At 35.6% G+C, this 21,874-nt stretch overlaps 1 protein-coding gene across 47 annotated transcripts in view; it reads right to left on the minus strand.

Moving 5' to 3' along the window:
- The window catches only part of PBRM1 (polybromo 1), a 124,194-nt gene that overhangs the window by 87,757 nt on the left and 14,563 nt on the right, over window positions 1-21,874 (minus strand). For 34 of the 47 annotated variants that reach the window (XM_074283461.1, XM_074283492.1, XM_074283456.1 and 31 more), the window contains 6 exons: window positions 12,806-12,922; window positions 9,012-9,080; window positions 6,837-6,935; window positions 4,433-4,518; window positions 3,716-3,811; window positions 867-958 (listed from right to left, as the gene is read on the minus strand). In XM_074283461.1, the coding sequence (XP_074139562.1) occupies window positions 867-958; window positions 3,716-3,811; window positions 4,433-4,518; window positions 6,837-6,935; window positions 9,012-9,080; window positions 12,806-12,922 (559 nt within the window). The remainder of the gene's footprint in view (window positions 1-866; window positions 959-3,715; window positions 3,812-4,432; window positions 4,519-6,836; window positions 6,936-9,011; window positions 9,081-12,805; window positions 12,923-21,874) is intronic. The other 13 variants (XM_074283493.1, XM_074283467.1, XM_074283475.1 and 10 more) reach the window with 1 other exon arrangement.

Below are 21,874 nucleotides of genomic sequence, written 5' to 3' on the forward strand. Positions count from 1 at the left end.
TAAAACAGTATCTTAAGGAAATCCAAGGATCAGAGATAAGGAGCAGGAAAGGAGTACAGAGAACCTTAAGTCCCAAATTCAAATGAGGAATCTGAAGCCCAAAGAGTTGGAATAGCCTCCCTGTAATCACCTTAGGAGTATTTGACAGTCAGAATGTGATTCCAGATTGTTGGACTCTAAATCCAGCAAGCTATTTAATTCTGAATTTCAATATCTGCTGAACTGAATTACAAATACAAATATCAGCAGTACACATTAAAAAAATTTTAAACTGAATTTAAAAGTAAAAAGTTTACCCCACTATGTTTACCCCACATTTAAAAGTTACCCCACTATGTTAAGTTTTATTCCTCTGATAAGGTTTCTTTAAAGGACACTGGCAATTTAAGGTATGCTAATTCTAGGCAATGTCAGGCAATAATGCTTTAGATTTGAAGCTAAATTATACTACCACTTAGCAGTCAAGAGAAAATGATGTTACAGTGAAACTATAACTAACTACTAGAGTTTCCAACATGATGTGAACTTCTCTACATGAGATTCGGACTGCTTCTGAGATTTACTCAATCCAACTGGTCACTATGCTTTCTAAATGAAGGATCTATGTCAGTGGAATTTTTTTGTCTTTATCCAGCTAAAAGTTTCAAACCAAAATAAAACATAAAATTGTGTTACCTTTACTAGTCATAGCAGTTATTAAAATTTTAATCAAATATTCTGTTTCTAAAACTTTTAACAAAATCATAAGCACACAGAGAAAAACCACAAAGCACTTAAAGCAAATTGGGATCATTTCATTCATTCAGCAAGATTTCTTTTAAAATAAAAGAAAAAAAGGTTAGATTTGTTCAGGATTCAGTTCCTACCAGCTAAAGCGGCATCCTCATCACTTTCTGAGCCATACTGGAGTGCCATAGTTATTGCTGATAAGCGACCTCCTTGGACAGCTCTTTTATTACTGCAAATAAAAATGAAAAAAAATGAAGACAGAAGAAAAAGTTAGGGAAATTTAACTCCATAATTCAAAAAAAGAAATCACTCAAGAAAAAATAATAATACATACACATATAGATACATATATACATCCATCTACACAGAAATTCTTCTTCCTAACTACCACTTGAGCTTATCTTTGTATTTTTTAGCATGTATCATCTAAAACTGTTGGAACAACAAGGTAGCACAATGGATAGAGTGTTAGGCCTGGAGTTAGGAAGATTCCTCTTCCTGAGTTCAAATGTGGCCTCAAACACTTATTAGCTGTATGATTCTGGACAAGTCACTTAATCCTGTTTGCCTTAATTTCCTCATCTGTAAAATGAGCTGGAGAGGAACATGGTAAACCACTCTAGCAACTTTGTCAAGAAAAACCCAAATGGGATCATGAAGAGTCGAACATGACTGAAAAAGGACAAAATGTAAGAACTGCAATCAAAGCTGAGAAGATATACAATTTTTTTAGCATGGATTTATTCTGATTAGGAACTGATGATAGAAATCATTGACAATACAGAAAAGAAAGGGTCTGGAAGAACCTTCAGTAGATCATACAAACTTGCCAACTGACTTCTTTCTAGTATAAGATGGTAACACTTCCAAGTTTCAAAATAAAAAAATCCTGGCTATAAGTGTATCGTAATTACTCCCCGGGTAAAATGTCTATTCCTCTGGGATCTTATTAACCCAACTGTGCACATTATCTTAAAGTTTATTTCCTTTAAATAAATGCAAATCACTATATTTTGGGAGATTATATTTTGTCATTAGATCTCTGTTGGCTTCTTAGAAATTTTTTTTTCTCTTAACCATCAGGTTTTTTTCTTTTCTTCTTTTTTTCCTAATTCAAAAATAAATATTTAAAAAAGATATCATGGTGTAATGAATAGAGGGCTGAATGCATAGGCAGGAAGGCTTGGGTTTAAGTCCTTCAACTGACATGTATTAACACTAGAACTGAACAAGTCACTTAACAGCTTAGTGCTTAAGGCAATTCTCTAAGAGTATATGTAGAGAACAGCTGCAAATCTGCATGGAATTCCCTACTGGGTATTTCTCATACTAATCAAATCACAGGTCGAGACCAAGATTAAAAAAAACAAAAACAAAAACCAAAAAAACCTCTGAAACAGAACAAAATCATTAATGCTTGAGAAAATAACCAAAGAGACATGCATTTATTAATGTTAAATCATGCTGATCCAGAGAATAATATCAATAACAAGAAGTAACAAAGTCTTTCTCTTCCTTTAAGATACTGTTCAAGTATGGGTCTTAAAGCTTTAAGATTTTCATTCTTTCTTCACACAGTTTTAGGTATGTAAAAAGTATATTTTAAAAAGCTCATCTTGGTTTGCATGCAGCATTTCCTGATCCCCTCAAATGCTAATACCTTCTCTCCCAAACTAACCTATATTGAATTACTTTGTAAATGATTTTATTTGAAAGCTTTATATTTATGCTGTAAATATTTTATTATGTATTTGTTTTCCTATTAAAATGTAAGCTTACTGTGAATGAGAATTGTTCTTCTTTTTTTTTTTTTTTGTACTTATATTTCCCACAGGAACATAGTAAGTAGACAATACTTGGCTCATTAAGAAAAATTAGGAATTAGGATGCAAAGAATTTGAAACTGTTATCTTCTGTTTATTCTATTAAACTTTCAAACCATATGCTTTTTTAAAAGCCTTGTGATCTTCACAAATAGCAATTTTTTTATTAAAATGAGGATATTAGAGAAATATCCTTATTGACAGTGTAAAGGACTATAAAAAATCTATAGCATAAATGACTTGTAAAAAAAAAATTATATGTTATATAATAAATTTTTTCCAGAGATACCTGTAGGGCATAGTAATAACTTGCTACTATGTGAAAGCCAACAGATTTCAGCTCTGTAATTTCACTGAAGGGCAGCTAAGTGGCACAGTGAATAGAGTGCCATGGCCAGAGCCAGGAAGATGTAATTTCCTGAGGCCTAGCCTCAGATATTTACTAGCTGTGTGACCCTAAGCAAGTCACTTAACCCTGTTTGCCTCAAAATTTTCATGTGTAGAATGAGATAGAGAAAGAAAATGACTCCAGAATCTCTGCCCAAAAAAAAATCAACTGGAGTTATAGAATCAGTTACAACTAAGACAATAGAACAATAATATCAATGAAGGAGAGTAACTAAAAGTCTTAAGGCATTTATCGTAAAAATCCTAATTGAAGAGTCTAAATTTGGAATATTCTAATCATGATATGTCAATGTTTTCTGAGAAGTCAGTAATTTAAGCCTTGGAAGGATTAACAATGCTTTTGCTTTTATATATAATTTTTAAAAATATATACATTTTACCCCTCTCCTATTCAGTTAGCCATCCTTTATAATTAGGATTAAAAAAATAAAAAATAATAAAGCAAATCAAACTAACATGTTAACAATGTTTGACAATATACATAACATTCCATATACCAATTTGCCAACCTCCACAATGAAGAAATTGTAATATTTTAATGTTTCGATACAGCCAAGACTGGTCACAATTATACAGCATGCAATTTCCCTGTTGCTGTCAGTTATTTCTATTTAATGCTATATATACTTTAAAAAGAAGTTACATATGTAGTCTCAAAAAATTCTAACAGCAGCAATGATTCTACTTCAAAATAGTATCAGGCAAAGCTATTGAGATTTTGCAACCAATGTGCAATGCTCAATTATTTCTCTTACCGATAATATTTGCTGGTAGGATTTCTCTCTTCACTAAGGCTGCCCTTACCCTGTGAAGAACCTGTCAGCTTGGCTGCAGCCAAATTGGATGGAGTCCTGTTCAGAAATGAGACAACTGAGAGGCCCAAGTCCCAAGTGATACAATAAAGAAATCATGACACTCAGCAAACAAGAAGTCAGTGACAAGAGTCAAGGTGAGCAGATGAGAAACCAGAATGTAGAACGAGAAAGGCCCTTCAAAACAATCTAATTTTAGATGAAGAAACAGACTTGGCCATCTAAGCTTACCAAACTAGTGAATAGCTGAGTCAGAGTGAATTCTCTCCTCATACCTTCCTAGACTTGGTTTAACAGGAACGGTTTAATAATACAAACTGGCAATCTTTTTGCTAGTAGCTTCCCCTCCCCCCCAAAAGAGATTGTAAAGAGATGGTGATAGAAATATAGAACAACGGGAAGTGTCACTGGAAAGATACTGAGTGTCAAAAGTAGAACTCTAATTGAAATTATAATAATGTCTCCACAGAAGAAGGGACTGTGGGAAAGTTATGTGGAACTCCATCCAAATCCCATGATTAATTTTATAATTATGAAAGAAATCTGAATACTTTGGGTTTTTTTTTTAAGTATTATTTTTCCTGAAAGGTAAACATACCAGATTATTAAAACCTAAGACTCATTTAAACCCCATGTACAGAGGAAAAACTTTTTACTCACCTTATTCGAAGGCTTGACTTGGCCATTTCAACATGTTCAATTTCTGCCTTTTTCAAATGAAATATTTTTTTAATTGAATTTGCATCCTGTTAAAATAAAAATTATTTGGTTCAGTAAGTGAATAGAATTTTTAAAAAGTAAAATAAAATCTAATTTCTTTTTCTACAGCACATGCTATATGAAAAACCATCTTCCAAACCACACTCAAACTAATATTCCTCATTGTTTTTATAAGGCCCCTGATACCTTCAAGCCTTCACAAAGCTACATAAACTTTCCTGAATCTGTCACCAAAAGTTTGTCAAACTTTTGACAGTAAAGCACTGATGATAAATGGAAAGAAAAGCAAGATAATGTAATGAGCAATACTTGGAAACTTATGGGGCTTTTCCATTTGGAGTTTATAAATGTCAGCAGAAAGTCCTCTTGGGTGAATACAGAGGCTTAAGACCAGTTATAATCTATTAGCTTCAAAATCTAAAATCCAAACTAACAACTGATTAAAAATTTTTTTTAAATTTCTTTTTAATTGAAGTTTTTTATTTCCAAAATCTAACCAAGGATAATTTTTCAACACTGACTCTTGCAAAATCTTGTGTTCCCCTTTCTCCTCTCCCCCTGCTCTAGATGACAAATAATCCAATATATGTTAAATATGGTAAAAGTATATGTAAATTATCTTGCTGCATAAGAAAAAGAAAATAAAAATTCAAGCAAACAACAACAAAAGAAGTGAAAATGCTATGTTGTGATCCACACTCAGTTCCCACAATTCTCTCTCTGGGTGCAGATGGCTCTCTTCATCACAAGATCATTAGAACTGGCCTCAATCACCTCATTGTTGAAAAAAGCCATGTCTATCAGAATTGATCATTGTATAATCTTGCTGTTGCTGTGTATAATGATCTTCTGGTTCTGCTCACTTCACTCAGCATCAATTCATGTAAGTCTCTTTAGGATTTTCTGAAATCAGCCTGCTGGTCATTTCTTACAGAACAATAATATTCCATAACATTCATATACCATAACTTATTCAGCCTTCTTCAACTGATGGGCATCCACTCAGTTTCCAGTTTCTAGCCACTACAAAAAGGGCTGCTACAAACGTTTTTGCACATACAGGTCCCTTTCTCTCCTTTAAGATCTCTTTGGGATGCAGGCCCAATAGAAACACTACTGGATCAAAGGATATGCACAGTTTGATAACTTTTTGAGCATAGTTCCAAATTCCTTTCCAGAATGGTTGGATCCATTCACAGTTCCACCAAGAATGTATCAGTGTCCTAGTTTTCCCATATTCCCTCCAACATTTGTCATTATCTTTTTCTGTCATCTTAGTCAATCTGAGAGGTATGTAGTGGTACCTCAGAGTTCTAACAACTCATTTTAGACACAAAATGTTTTTCCTTGTCTTACAATTAAATATGAAAATTGAAGCCAACTTTTTCATTCAAGGCAGTGGTGTGGAGGGCCACTAAGACACTATTTTTGCTTAGTAGGTAGCATTTATATGGTTTTAAGCTTACAAAGCACTTAAATATTATCTCAATTTTTCACAATTTTCACAATTGGTAAGTTATTTCCATTTAACAAATGAAGAAATTGAGACAGGTTAAGTGATCTGATTAGAGTCACACAACTAGTATTTCTAGGCTGGATTTGAACTCAGGTCTTCCTGATTTCAGGTCCACATTATCAAATATCATCTCCCAATTAGATGTTTTTATTTTTCTATATCACAAGGGAAGGTCTGGTTTGGAGGGAGGTAAATGGGAAATAGCACAATGAAACTTTTCTTAAAAGAAGATAATTAAAGTCATAAGAGCATGAAATTTCTATTAGCTACAGTAGCAAATAAAATTCTAAAAATAAGTCTAGTTTAAGTAATAGGTGGTCACTGTAGCAGGTAGAAGTAAAAGAGTTAGAAGAGATTGAAAATAAGAAATACACACAAACAAAAAATAAAAATCAGGAATAGAATGTATTATGTAAAATAACAGAGGTAATGATCATGATCTCAAAGTTAAAGCTAAAGCATATTTAATCAAAAGAGAAAAATTACACCATATGCTAGCCATATTAATCAATACTATCTAAAATAAGTAGGCAGTATAAAGTTGGAATATTGCTGTGTTGTAGAAATTGATGAGTTGATAAAGTTAGAAAAATATGGAAAGATTTGAACCTAAGAGGAAAATATCCACTTTCAGAGAAACAGAGGACAAATAAGCATAGTACGGTATATACTGGTATATAAGTATAGTATATACACATATATACATAGATATCTGTAATCATACACATTTACACACAAAAAGCATTCATATGCATCTATTTAGATGATCAGAAAATCAGAAATAAAAAAGACACCTCCACCAATCCCAGTCACCAATTAGAAACTAACCTTAAATACTTGGGACCCAGGTTCATTGTAGGTTTTGGCATTTTTAGCTAGAAGATCTATATCCTTTGCCATTGCATGGATACTTTTATAACTCCCATTCTATGAGAAACAAAAAAACAGGCAATAACTATTAAACAAAATTGTTAAGAATTTAAAAACCAATTAAATTAGCTATATAGTTTAAAACTTCAATGGAAGCTCAAACCTTTAAAGAAAAAAAATTCAAATAACAGGTTAACAGATGCAATCATTTAATCTCTTTCTAATCTTATTACTATTGGCAATTAAGTAAGTTTTTAATTATTGAAAGCAAAAAGTGATTTAAGGGGTTTTTTTGGTTTGTCTTTTTTGTCGAAGCAATTGGGGTTAAGTGACTTGCCCAGAGTCACACAGCTAGGAAGTGTTAGGGGTCTGAGGCCAGATTTGAACTCGGGTCCTCCTGACTTCAGAGCTGGTGCTCTATCCACTGCACCACCCAGCTGCCCTGTTGATTTAATTTTTAGATGATATGAAGCAACATGGTTGTTTTGTCAGAAAGGCAAGAAATAAGAAAATGGGAAGACACCCATAAGCCAAAATAGGAATGGATGGTATTTTCTAGAGACAAAAGGTCACTCAGGCTGTTTAATGACAAAAGAGGTGATAAAAAAATTGAGGCCAGACTAGAGCTAAAAGAAAAACCAAAAAGACTGCCCCAGTTCTCCTAGACCCTCTACATCTTGGTTTAATGGGTTTCCTGAATAACTAAAGCAAAACAAACGAACAAACAAAAAACTAACCCCAGATCATCTGGAGAATTAAAAATAGAATACAGAGTCATGACTAAGTTGGGTGGCTCATGGACAAGAGAAACCTATTTTTTCTCCATGTGTATAATTGAGATTTTTTCAGCTCTGTACCAAGAATTTGTGCTTCACCTAAGAAAGCCTTTGGCAACTCAATTCTCCATGCCATGATGAAGCACTACTGTGGATCAGGTATTAATTGTAATAATAACAATACTAAAATCTATATCTGTACAGCATTTATGACTAACAAATGCTATATATACTCATTTAGTCCTCATAACTACTTTTTTTTTATGGCAGAGGAAGAAATTGAGGTTCAGAGAGGCTCAATGATTCACTAAGGTCATAAGCTACTATAAATAGCAAAGCTAAGACCTAAATCTAGGTCTTCTGACTCCATCTCTTTTCATCATACCAGAGAGTTACTCTTGATTCTTGAATAGAAGAATGACTGGTGTGTTTTAGAAAGATCAGTCTAGCAGTATATAAGACGATTGTAAAGGATCTAGAGTTAGGAAGATATGCAATAATTCAAGTGTTAGATGAAAGAGTGTAGATTACTATGATGATAGAAATACCAAATTTAAGATAGTTTGGAAGGATGAAACATCAGGACTTGATGAGAAAATGGATGTAGGATTAAAAAAACTACAGGTCTGGGAATAAAGTGAGAAATTAAATTTTATACTTCAAGGTAATTCTTAATTTTAAGTTTTGTTTTGCTGAAGCAATTGGGGTTTAATAACTTGCGAGGGCCACACAGCTAGAAAGTATTAAGTGTTTGAGGCTGGATTTGAACTCATGTTCTCCTGACTCCAGGGCCGACGCTCTATCTATTGAACCATCTAGCTGCCCCTGGTGCAGTTCAATTTTACAGGGTCATGGAAAACAGCCATCCTCCTCTGAGACACTTGTTAAAAATCCAGGATAATTATGAATAGGGAGATTGCATTTTTCTCAAGATCAGGCATTGACTGTTGATGACATAGTAATTTGAGCAGTATTTTAAAATACCATGAAAAATTTTGTGCTCCCAAATAATTTATAAGTAATTGATATTAACCAACTATGTGGAAATATTAGAAATCAATTTTCTAAGTCAGAAATGACTGCTAAATTGTATCTTTGGTCAAAAAGCAGTATTTATTCTGCCAATGAAAAAGTCCTATTTTCTGGAGAGGAAGAAAATAGATACAGCCTTCTCAAAAGCTGTAATCAGTTAACATTGCCTTATCTGTTTATGTTACAGATGTCAAATACTACAGAAACATTTGCTTTTTAGTACTTTTTTTAAAGGGATTATATATCCTTCCCTCAAATTCCCCACAAGCCTCCTGGCAGATCTACTCAGAATTATAGTACGTATAATATATAGACTTCTTCATACCTGTATCTTCTGAGCAATAGTCTTAAGATCAATGGGCTCCTTAATTATTGCATAATAGTCAGGATATTGCTGGAAAACAAAACACACATATTCCACTAAGCTTCATCAGTTAAAGTATTATTCCACAAGACCAAATGAGCATATGTTTCCAGAGATGTCAAAGAGCAAAGACCCAGAAGGTATACTCAAAAGAACATTACTAAACTATAAAACATTTGGATTTTAACATACTATATATATATATATATATATATATATATATATATATATATATATATATATGAAAAATGTCCATCATAGAACACTGCCCAAGTGTGGGATTCAGTGATCTTCACAAGAGTAGTATAACTTAAATACTTTTATCCCTAATTCAAAGGATCATAGGACTTAAAATATAAGGAAACAAATAAATCATCCATAGAAGACAAATAGGGGAATTTTAGAAGATTGTATATTCTCTTGCTATATATTGTGAATAAAATGGATTTTTTTTTCTTTTTCATATTTGAATTCTTAAGATTTTAAGGTAAGAGACTTCTGTTAGTTCTATGCTGAATTAAGCATTTTTGATAGAAGGATAATGATATGTATAGATGAATCCAGTTAAAGCTTATGCAGTCATTACCAATCTAATAACATAAAAAGAAGTCTATTTAAAACATTGTCAGTTTTAGTTAGTTAGTTTAGTCAGGATGATTTAGGTTCAAATCTTGTGTCTGACATACTAGCTATGACTGTGGGCAAGTCATTAACTTCTCTGTGCCCAAGAAGGAACTTGAAGACTTCAATGCAACTTGAAGTTTGAGGTCCAGCTAAGCTGCCGAACTGCTGTTGTGAAGGGAAGTTTCCAAGTTGGGGATTTCTGACACTAATAAAATCACAGATCTGGACCAAAAAGCAGAAAAAGAAGCTAGAGAAGCCAGAGGATAAAACAAGAGTTTAAAGTCATGACCCCTGTAGGTCAGATCTGAAGGCCATTCCTCTCCACTGAATAATTCCCACTCTATCTGTCTTGGGTAGTAAAGCTTTTTGGCTTATGGGTAACAATGACCAGAGACATATGGCCTGTTTTTGTCTGATGTTTTAGATCTATTGTCTAAGCCTATCTCCTCATTTTAAAATGAATTAATTACAAGGCTGGCAAGGTCCCTCTGAATTCTACAGAAATCTTCTCTTGCAGTTCTTTGTGCCCATCTTACCTTCTCTGATGGAAGCATAGTCCTAGGAGCCCTTCTCACAGCCTTGTGCTCAATAAACATTTGACAAATATTAACTATCAATAGAGGTAACTATATGATTCACAAAACAAAAAAGGTTTTGGTTTCAAAGCACTATCTTCTATGGTCAAAGTCACCAAAGAAAAAAATAAGGCCATAGAAATAAAATTTCTGTCCTTTTCACGACTTCATTTTCTTTCTAAACCCTTGGGAGAACACCCATATTGAGGGCTTAGAAAGGCCTCCCACCCATCAGGGACACTGGACTTTTTGCTTTTATTCAGGTAAGACACTCCATCTCCTCACTTCCCCAAGATCCTTTCTGATCCACCATAACACTAGGACCCTCCCATTTCTCCCTTTTATATTATATCCAGTTCATCCTGTATATACCTGGTTTGCAAATAGGTACCTGCATGTTTCTCCCTCTTTAGACTGTGGGCTCCTTGAGAGCAGAGAATGTTTTTCCTGCTTTTCTGTCTGTATGCCTTAACATATAGTAAGCACTCAATAAACAATTATTGACCCTTTTTATGCCACCTGCATCCACTTCGGTTCCCATGTCTGTAATCTCAGGCTCACCTCCTCTCTTACTCTAATCAGATCCTGCCAATGCTAGCTCTTGCTATCATCCCTAGTTCAGAGGCCCTCATTACTGCCACTGTTACAATGACTTCCTAAAAGATTTTCCCATCTCTGTTCTCTCCATCTTTCAATCCATTGCAATGCTGAATAGTCCTTCTCATGCACAGATTTGGTCATAACATTCTTCTACTCAAAACTTTCCCATGGCTCCCTAATTTTTACCAAATAAAGTCCAAACATCTGCTTACCATCCAAAGTCCCACAACCTTACCCCTACCCCAATCTTTCCAGTCTGATATTGTTCTTCCTCCAGAACTGCCTGTTCCAGAGAAATTGGCCACTCTTCTGCCTCCCCTCCATCCCCCAAAATACGTTAGGCTTGCCCCGCTTGGCTTCTCTTAAACTATCCCCCTGTCTCTGAAATGCCCTTCACTCACTGGAGTCCTGTCTGTCCTTCAAGTTCCCCTAATGTGAATAATGAACTAAAATTACACAATTAACAGAATTTAGAAATGAAAAAAAGATACATGGAAAGACTTGCATGAAACAACAAAGAATGAAATGAGCAGAAATGAGAATACTGTACATAGTAACAGACTAACTTTGAACAACTAAATCATTTTGAGTGTTACAAAATACAAAAATCAACTATAAAGGGTCTCTGAAATAATATGCCATTCATCTCCAAATAAAGAACTGAAAAACAGAAGTATGTCTATTATGGTTTTACATATATATTCAAATTTGTATCTAATGATGGGCTTCTCTAGGGCGAGGTGGGGAGAGAGGGGGAAAAAGTATTCAGCATGCAACAAAACAAAATTTAGAAGGAAGCAAAGAAAAACAGGGTAGCTTTTAAAAAGATGTGCAATTCTCATCACTTAGCTTTTCAAAAAAAGTAAACAGTGTGAATTGGAAATTCATGACTTTATATTGAAATCTCTTGACGTTGATCTGTACACATCTTTTATCTTTATGTATTCAACTTATAAAATTAATTAAGAAATTAAAAAAAAAGATCTTGGGATTCCTTTTCAATAGCATGAAGGAAAAACAAAAATTGAGATTATATGAACTTTTTTGGCTGTCTCATTGGATTCAATTAAATCAACAAATGTCTTTCTGAGTCCCTCCTACATTATACAATCCCATAGAAGAGGAGACTCCAATAAGTTTTCCCTATATCCAGTCTCTACTCTGATCATGGCCCCTATTCATGTAGTGCTCTTTTCTGTCCTCCTCAAGCTCCTAAGTTCTGGCTCTAGCCTATTCTTGAAAGTTCCTACCTCTCTACTCAAGACACTGAGCATGATTTTTTGGCAGTCAACATAAAGGAACAAACAAGAAGGGGAAGAAAAGGCAAAAGGTTTTAGACTGATAATCTTTAAGGCTTTTCAAGCTCTTAAATCCTATGATCCAACATCTCCTCTAATCTTGATCCTTTCTTTAAGTCTAGAGAACAAGAAATTGCTTTCTCTGTTCTGGTAATCTTTTAGTTTTCTCTAATGCTTCCTTCTATTTTCATTAAAAGTAAAAACAATAGGAAAACAATAACCAAAAATTCTACATGCTTAAATCCTGTTGCTTCCTTTTTAGTTTTGGGAAAATAAGCAAAACCTCCTTTTCTTTATTATTCCTTCCATAAAAATCCTGATGTCATTACAGATTTTTGAATAATGGGTAAGGTCTCTTCAGGTGAGCTCATTTTACAAGTGTAAAGTTTTATTTCCAAATTATTTCTAAAGTTCATATTTCTAAATTATAACCCAGACACTCTAAAAAATGTCATTTGAAAAACACCTCATCTTGTTTAATGCTGCTTCTTTCTACTCTTCACTTACCTGGTGATGGGGAAAAAAAAAAATGTGAAGAACTACCTTCTCTCTCACCCTGTTCTCAAGATTTGAAAGATTTTCTTTTTTCTTACTTCAGAAAGGATTTGGATTCTTACATTTTTGTATCCACAAACATGAAAAGTCAATTACAACTCACCACTTTTGAAGGAAGTTTCTGAAAAAGCTCACTTATGAGACGTCCTGATGGGTTTGTAGCTATGGCTATGGCTTCAAGAAGCTGCTCAAGGATCTCTTTCAGGTAACTTGGAGAAGACTGGCAAAGACAATAAAAATAAAAGGGACTTTGTGAGTGTTGGAAAATCTATAACAAATTCTGAGCAACCTATTGCTACTAAAAACATAAGTCTATTCATGGAGAATTTTACAAAAGAGAATATAAAAATTTTTATGCACGGTTAGAGAATACATTGCACAACTGTTATAATTATATTTTACCAGGAAGAACCTTATAAATGAAAGTGTCTTATAACCAAAATCTTTTGTTAACTTTAATAAATAAGTCCTCTGCATCACATTTGAGATAGATCTACCTTATGTTCATTCTGTTCCAAGGCAAAAAACTGAGTTATGACAAGATAGTAATATGTCAAAAAATGAAAATGTATCTATTTAAAGGATGAAAACCTAGATGAAATAAATCTTGATGACGATCTGTTCCTTCTCAGTATACTGTCTGGGATCCAAAGATTGTTGGACTCATGAATGCTATGAATTAACTCCCAAACCTACTCTCAAAGCTGGCATTAAGATTTTCTACTTTTGTTTTGATGTTTTGAAATTTTGATAGTTACTTGCATTTAACTACAAGTCAGTATACATGTGAAGGCTAAAGCTAATTACCAGTTTGTCAGTAAATAAACATTTATTAAGCACTAGTATGTTTAAGGCACTGTGCAATGCACTGGAGATACAAAAAGAAGCAAAAAAGAGTTCTTATCCTGAAGAAGCTCAAAATCTAATGGGGGAGTCAAGCAAACAAATACAATTAAGCTTTCTCTTGCTTGGTCTCTAAATAAGATTCATCTATATCACACACACATGTGCGCACACATGATAAATAGGAAATAAGGAAAGCTCTAGAATTAAGAGGGCTTGGGAAATGCTTCCTATAGAAGGAAATAATAATAGCTAACATTTATAAAGTAATTACTACATGCATTTAGTGTACTAAACACTATCCTTGCAACAACCCTAGGAAGTGCTACTATTATCCCCATTCTACAGAAATTAAGTGACTTGCATAGCTTGTATGTATCTGAGGCCAGATCTGAGCTCGGGTTTTCTTGACTCCAAGTCTGGAGCTCAGTGCACGACAGTGCCTCCTAGTTGCTGTCACATTATGGTGATTTTAGTTGTAATGAATTACTAAACTCCATTTAACATAGCAGATGAAGGGATACTTGAAAAATTCTATATGAAATTTCTGTGTAGTCTTCTATACCCAAAGCTAGTTTGCTACATAAGAGCTTCTAAATTGATTAAGCCTCCCAGCACAGGAAAGCATACTGGGCTGGTTTGCCATTTCCTTCTCCAGCTTATTTTACACACGAGTTAACTGAAGCAAGCAGACATTAAGTGACTTGCCCAGGGTCACACAGCTAGTAAGTATCTGCCCTTTAGACCCAGCTGGCTCCAGAGGAGAAAGCAAAGCAGGTGATTTGCACAGCTCACCCACACTTAAATCCAACTCACTCACTTGTTGTGACATTACTTCCCTGAGGTCATGGCCCTCTTCAAGAATGAAAGGCAAACAACTGCTCCAACGGGGACCCAAATGGACTGGTCAGTTGGACAGCAGTTCCTCTCTTCCTTTCTACATATAGTACCAGACCTTTACCTGTGGGTGTTCTGTCCAAAGGAATGTAAAATTGGAATGCTGAAATCTCTCAAGACATCTTGGGCTTACCCTCTAAATTTTCTTTCTTAAGGAGCACTCCTTAAAACCCAAACCAGTCTGGCTCTTACTGATTGGCCAACAAAAACCCCAAGGCTAAGCCCTGACTGACTCGAAGTGAACATAAATAGTAAATATTTTTCTTTTAGTTGGAAATCCTGGTGTTCCCTTCCTAAATTACTATTTTTTGATTAGGTTAAAAAGACCATTCTTTGCCTCATTTCTTATGTATCCTTAATCACTGAATGGGTGTGGCATGTTGATGACCTTCGCTTAAAAAGACCCACTGGATCCAGGCAGTGATCTACAGTCCTCCGGATCTACATCTGACCACTGGACCCGGACAGCTCTAGAGGAGAAAGTGAGGCAGGTGCCATTGCCCAACCTTCCCTCACTTCAATCCAATTCACTTGTATGTCATGGCATCACCTCTCTGATGTAAGGGTCTTCTTCAAGAATAAAGGATAACCAACAGCAGGAAGCATATGCCTCCTATGTACTGAAGCTCAACTACAAGACTTGTCTTTTCAGATTTACCTCTAACCTCACCCCCATGTAAAAACAAACAAACAAACAAACAAACAAAAAAACCAAAACTGTCTACTAGTACCATATTATCTTGAGGGTATAGATCATTTCTTGCCATTCCCTCAATCTGACTTGTATCAAGCCCTAGTAAAGTTTATAACTTGGTATATTTAGTAAATAAATACATACGGTACATTATGATATTATTTTCTGTGCATTTTCTCCACTTCCAGAAGACCTAATTTAGGTAGCTGTGCTCTGTACTTGGAAGAAGGCATTACACCTTAAGGAATTTTCTAAATTTTATTGAGGGAAATGTGACATGTACAGAAATAAGAAAAGATAGGGTCATTTCAGGAGAACTCACAATTGGGCTAATTCTTGAAGGAAATAAAGGATTCTAAAAGAAAAAGGAGAATGCATCTCAGGCATGGGTATGGAGAAAAAGAGATGCCAAGTTGTACTCCGGAAAAGGTTAAGTAGTCTGGATGCAGGTTATGTGAAGAAGGGGGGAGGGGGTGTTGTAACATGTCTTAAGTCTAGCTAAGTAAGTAGAAGTCACAGTGTCTTCACTAGGGTTTGAGTGATTGACTGAGGTGTTTTTTTTGTTGTTGTTGTTCCCCTGGGATAAAGTGACTTGCCCAGCTGTTGCACAGCTAGAAGTGTTAAGTGTCTAAGGCCAGATTTAAACACAGGTCCTCCTGACTTCAGGGCTGGAGTTTTTTTTATCTTATCCTAAAGGCAATGGGAAGTCACTCAAGATTTCTGAGCAGGGTATTTGAAGCCAGTAACTACCTTCTCCTAAAAATTTTCTCCTCTCTGGTTTTTTGTTATACTACTCTTTCCTACTTGTTTGACTTCTTTTCATTCTTTGTGGATCTTCATCCATATCAGAACCAACATGTGGCAGGTATCCCCTTATTCCTGGACTCTCTTCTTTTTCTCTATGTGCTCTCCCATGCCTGGGGTATATAGAGTGTTCAGGTCTAACACCTCTGGTGTGATGACCTGCCAATCCCTATAAAGGACTAGAACTGAGCAGATGAACTTAACCGAGATAACCTAGCACTTAAGGCTAATTACCAATTGGACAATTCTCTATTAACATACTTGGAGGATGACCCTACTCAACTCTGTGCTGGCTGGATCTGTGGGTGTGGACAAAGAAGGGGAAGAGAGAGATCACAGGGTAGAGTAGGACAGGCAGAGTCATTCTTGGGTGGTGGAGAGAGAGGAAGGAGGTGTGTAGATTCAATATCCCTGACACCAAAAGAATACCAAGAATAAAGACTTCTGCTTATCCTGACTCCGGCTGATTCTAAGATATCCAGGGTACTAACGTGGCACACAACTATCTCACTTTGTAATCTCATCAGCTTCCTATCATTTCTCTGCAGGCAATTATCAGATCTATATGTCTAGCCTTTGACTTTCTCCAAAGCTCCAGTCAGTCCCACATTACCAACTGCCTATTAGAATTCTGAATCTGATATCCATGGCCACTTCACACTCAACATGTCTGAAAGAGAATTTGCTACCTTTCCCCCCAAAGTGACCCCACTTCCAGATTCCCTTATCCTTGATGAAGATATGTCATCTTTAAAGCCATCCATTGTTTACAACCTTAACAGCATCATTGACTTTATATATTGTCATATATAAATATGTCATATATTTATATATGACAATATATTTATATATATTGAGTCAGTTGTCAAATCTTATTTCTACCTCCACATCTCTCACATATATAAATCACCTTCTTTCCATGTACACAACTACTATTTCTCCCCTGGATTTCAGTAGTAGCCTCCTCCTTGGTCTCCCCAACTCAAGCCTCTTCCTAACACAACACTCGTACTCCACAGAGCTGAAAGTCATGTCTTAAAGGGTAGCTATGACTATGTTAGCCCCTCATACTACAGTGTCTGTTACCTTTAGAATTGAATATAAGCTCCTTAGGTCATTAAAAACTCTTATAGTTTGGGCTTTGCTTCCTTTCCCATCTTCAATATCCAAGTTTCTTAAATGGGGGTCAAGAAATTATGATGTCTTATCAGAAAATGTTTGATTTGTGTACGTACTTTATATACCTATATACCTGGAGTCACATAAAAAGTTCTTGGGCAAAAAGGAAGTGTGAGTGCAAAGTTACACAGCCCTGTTCCATATCACTGTCTTTGTCACCTCCAGCCCAACCATAAAGGCCTTCTTGCAGGGCCTAACACATGAAGCTTTACCTTCTCTGGCTGCCCCCTCCAGCTAAGCGTGTTCTCTTCTCTCTTCTCCTTTCTTCTCTGCCACCTCCCAGAATCTCTGGCTTCCTGGGGATTTTGGTAAAATGCCATTTTCTGGAGGAGGATCCCTAAAGGCTAGAGCCTCTTTCTCTAATTCATCTATTTAACTTCTTTGTATATATTCTCTTTATGTGTAATTAGCGTATATGCATGTAATTACACATACAGACTTGTCTACATATATACATGCACACATATGTGTATATGTTACACAAACGTACATGTGGGTGTATGTCTATGTCCTGTTATCACCTATTCTGAATAGAATTTACATGTGCTTATTTACTTACACACTGTGTTCTACATTAGAATGTAAGTTTCTCTCTATTCTGACTAGATCCAACATTCAGGTAATTGAATTGCTAATTGGGCTAGTCTGTGTGCCAAGAGAGTCTGTGTAACCTCAGCAGTTCTCTAGCTTAAAGGGAGTTCTAACATTAAGAGGTAAAACTTTTTCGATGTATTAATTTTTCCATTTTAAACTTAAGATATCAAAAAAGGGTGTGTGTGTGTGTGTGTGTGTGTGTGTGTGTGTGTGTGTGTGTGTGTGTGTGTGTTCAAATCTTTCTTTCAGATAAAGGTAAAGCTCAACTAACGCCAAGCTGCTTCCCTTACCTTTTTCTCTGTATTTGTATACTTGTCTTTTTATGCATACCAATTATGAGAAAAGGGAAGTTCTCCTATCTTCTTTCTTTCATACTTCCTCTTTTTCTCCCCTTAAAACTCCCTAGAAAAAAGTGCCCTTCTCCCGTCTTGTTTTTCTTATTTACTTCCTTCATTATTCTTTGAAGACATTAATGGTTACGAAGGGAAACTTCTTTACTTTCTCCTTAGAATGTTAGCAGTGCATCATTGTATAGTCCCTTCTAATTGCTTAAATAAAACTATCTTGGTTTTTCTGAACTTGTATTTGCATTTCAAAGCTCCACTCAGTTTTGGTGTTTTTATCAGAAATGCAAAAAAGACCTCTATTCCATTAGAAATTCATTGTTTTGCCTGTAGGATTATATTAGACTTTTTGGTTATTTTTTGGTTGCAAAGTTTTATCTTTTACCTTTTGGAAAACTGTAGTCAAAGTTCTTAGCTCATCTTTAGTAATATTTGCCATGATGTGTGATTCTCATTGCATTTCCTTGTACTTGAACTGCATATTTCTGTGTGAATTATAGCATTATTTTCTTTGGATGCTGAAGTTCTTAATTTTGGCTATGACATTCTTGAGACTTCCTTTTGGTGTTTCTTTCAGGAAATGATATATTCTACTTTCACTTTACTTTTTGTTTTTGATAGATTTAAATAGTGTGTTCATGATTTCTTAAAATAGTGTTTACTTGGCTTAAAAAATACTGGTATTCATGGAATCTGATAATTCTTAAATTATTTCTCCTTGATCTGTTTTTCAGGTCAGGTTTTCCTGAGATCATATTTATTACATTTTCTTCTCTTTTTTTAATCTTGTGATTTATCTGTTGCATGGGACTATTCTGTGAGATCACTCCTCCTCCAGAGTGTTCATTTTTTATGTTTTGCTTCATTTCTTCTAGGTAATCACATAGAAAATCTATTTGTCCATTTAATTTCTACATACAGTTCCTAGAGTTATTCTCTTCTTCTCTGAGAAGATCTCTAAATTTTTATTAATTTCTGATATTGGTTGGTATCTTTTTTTTGGTTATTTATCTCTCCAACTCTAGTTCTAAAGTGAAGTTTTGTGCAAGGACAGGCTCTGACCCCTGGTGCACTTTTGGGTGAGATGGTTGGCCCTATTTGGTAGCACCCTCAGTCCAGAGCTAGACTCTTCAGGATCCTTAAGGTTTATATATACCTTGCAACCTTTAGTTCTTCTCTCTAGTTCAGAACAGGGTGAGAGGGACTATGTACCTCCAAGATATCCTGGTCTGAGTCATGAGCTCCCACTAGTCACTGTAGTTCTGTAGAGATTCCGAATCCTCCATTCTGGATTTACAACTATCGTGGGGTTTTCTCTTAGCGTTGTCCTGTCTCCAGACACAAACTCCAGTAAGCTGCAGATGTCTCTGGCTCTCTTTTGATTATACTGAAAAGTCACCAGCATGTGGTCCCCTTTCCCATTGCCCATAAGCTAACAGGCTGACTTTCCATATAATTGTTATGCAGAAGAAATTTCTTACTGTAGCTTTTTGTCTCTTGATCATTATTCAATTTCATGGAGATTTTGCTGGAGTTAGGTGTAAGGGAACTGGGCAGTCTGTCTCAGTTTAGGCAGCCTCCCAAATTCAAGGGAAAGCACTTTCTGAAAGACTCTTAAAAGGTTATTGTTTAGTAAGAGCTTGTAAATCTTAGGTTCAAATAAAATAGAGCAGAGAGGATCAACCACCATGCAGTGAGCAAAGAAACAGCTTTGTGGGATGCAGGTATTCCCGAGAACCGATGACAAAGACCCTGTGTGCTTCTTCATGTGCTTCCCTAACATGGAGTGGTGTGGATCATTACTTAGTTTATATTTGTGCATTTGCTTTAATATGTATTTGCCTAGCTCTTTTTTTTTTTTTTTTAATGTAAGGTCCTAGCAGATATAGCCTATTTTCGCATTTTCTTTATTTCTTAATGTGCTACCCAGGACATGGTACACATTAATAAGTGCTTGCTGGCCTTAGAAGACCTATGCCTTGGGAATGTCATTTTACTAACTGAGTGTAAAAGGAAGAGGTCAGAAGCAGAGAATGAATGAAAAGCGTATCTCAGTACCCAAGATGAAAGGTAATTACATCTGAACCAGGGCAGTGGCTGATAAAGTAGAGGAAGGGTTAAATAGCACAGGCATTTTGGAGGCAGAACTGAAAAGCTTCCACAACTAGTTAGCTATGAGTCTGGAGGAGAGAACAGTTATTAAGGATAACTTAAAACCTGAGTAACTGGAAATGTAGCAAATCCCTCAACAGAAACAGTTTGGAAGGTAAGAAGATAACAAATTTTATTTAGGACAGATTGAGTTTGAGATAAAGGGACACGCAGATTGAGATGCACAACCAACTAGCAATAAATCAAGAAGTAGTTTACACAGATGACTCACACCATGGGATATGATTAGATTATCAAGAGAAAATATGCATTGAAAAGAGGGCCTAGGAAAGTTCTATAAGGACAAGAAGAACCAAAGAAAGGAGTTTTACAGAGGGCAAGGGAGAAGAAAGAGATTTTTTTAAGTTCAGCATTTTTATCTTTAGCATATTTATCTAAGGAAAGAATAGCCTGAAACATTTTTGGAAGAAAGGGGTATATTCTATTTGACTTCTTTTGATTATTCTGTTGCAGAAAAGGATTTCCAGTCATCTTGGCAAAGGTCCCTTCCAGTGACCCATTACAGCACTAAAGAATCTAAGAGTTGGAATGACTTCAGTAGCCATCCAGTCCAAACCACATCCCACAGAAATATCCAACATACCAACATAACCTCCAACCAGAAGAAATGGAACCTTCTCCCTCCTTCCCCATCCTCCTCCCCCATCGCATCCCCAACTGTGCATTCCACTTGTGGATAGGTCTAGTGGTTAGGAGGTGTTTCCTACTATCAGGCTTCAATTGGCTTGTGACTGATGCCCACTGCAGATGGCTCTGCTCTCTAGGGCAGGACAGAACAAGTATTATCACTCTTCCATGTGACAAGTCTATCAAACACTTGAGGACAACTCATATTTACGAGTCTTTTCTTCAAGATAACCAGCTCCAGGCTGATTTCAGAAAAGCCTAGGAAGACTTACATGAACTGATGTTGAATGAAATGTGCAGAACGAGGAAGACATTGTACACAGTAATAACAAGATTATGTGATGATCAATTGTGATGGACTTGGCTCTTCTTAACAATATAGTGATTCAAGGCAATTCCAATAGACTTGAGTTGGAAAATGCCAATTGCATCCAGAGAGAGAACTATAGATACTCAGTGTGTATCTAAACATACTATTTTCATCTTTTTGGGTTTTTTTCTTTCTTGTAGTTTCTTTCTCCCCTTTGGGTCTGATTTTTCTTGTGCAATATAACAAATATGGAAATGTTTAAAAGGACTGCACATGTTTAACCTATATCAGATTGCTTTCTATCTTGGAGAGGGGGGAGGTAAAAGAGAGAGGGGAAAAAATTTAGAACACAATGTTTTACAAAAATGAATGTTGAAAACTATCTTTACATGTAAATTTGGGAAAATAAAGTACTTTTTTTTTTTCCCCTGAGGCTGGGGTTAAGTGACTTGCCCAGGGTCACACAGCTAGGAAGTGTTAAGTGTCTGAGACCAGATTTGAACTTGGGTCCTCCTGAATTCAAGGCTGGTGCTCTATCCACTGCGCCACCTAGCTGCCCCCAATAAAGTATTATTAAAGTAAAAAACAAAAAACATAATCAGCTCATTTTCTTTTAACCATTCTGTTTTTTTCTCCTCTGGATACCATTTAGATTGCTAGAGTCCTTCTCAAATCATGGCCCACAGAACTTAATGCAGTGTTCTAGAC

The sequence above is a fragment of the Sminthopsis crassicaudata genome, chromosome 1 (genome assembly GCF_048593235.1).
Source record: "Sminthopsis crassicaudata isolate SCR6 chromosome 1, ASM4859323v1, whole genome shotgun sequence".
In the NCBI taxonomy this organism is placed as follows: domain Eukaryota; kingdom Metazoa; phylum Chordata; class Mammalia; order Dasyuromorphia; family Dasyuridae; genus Sminthopsis; species Sminthopsis crassicaudata.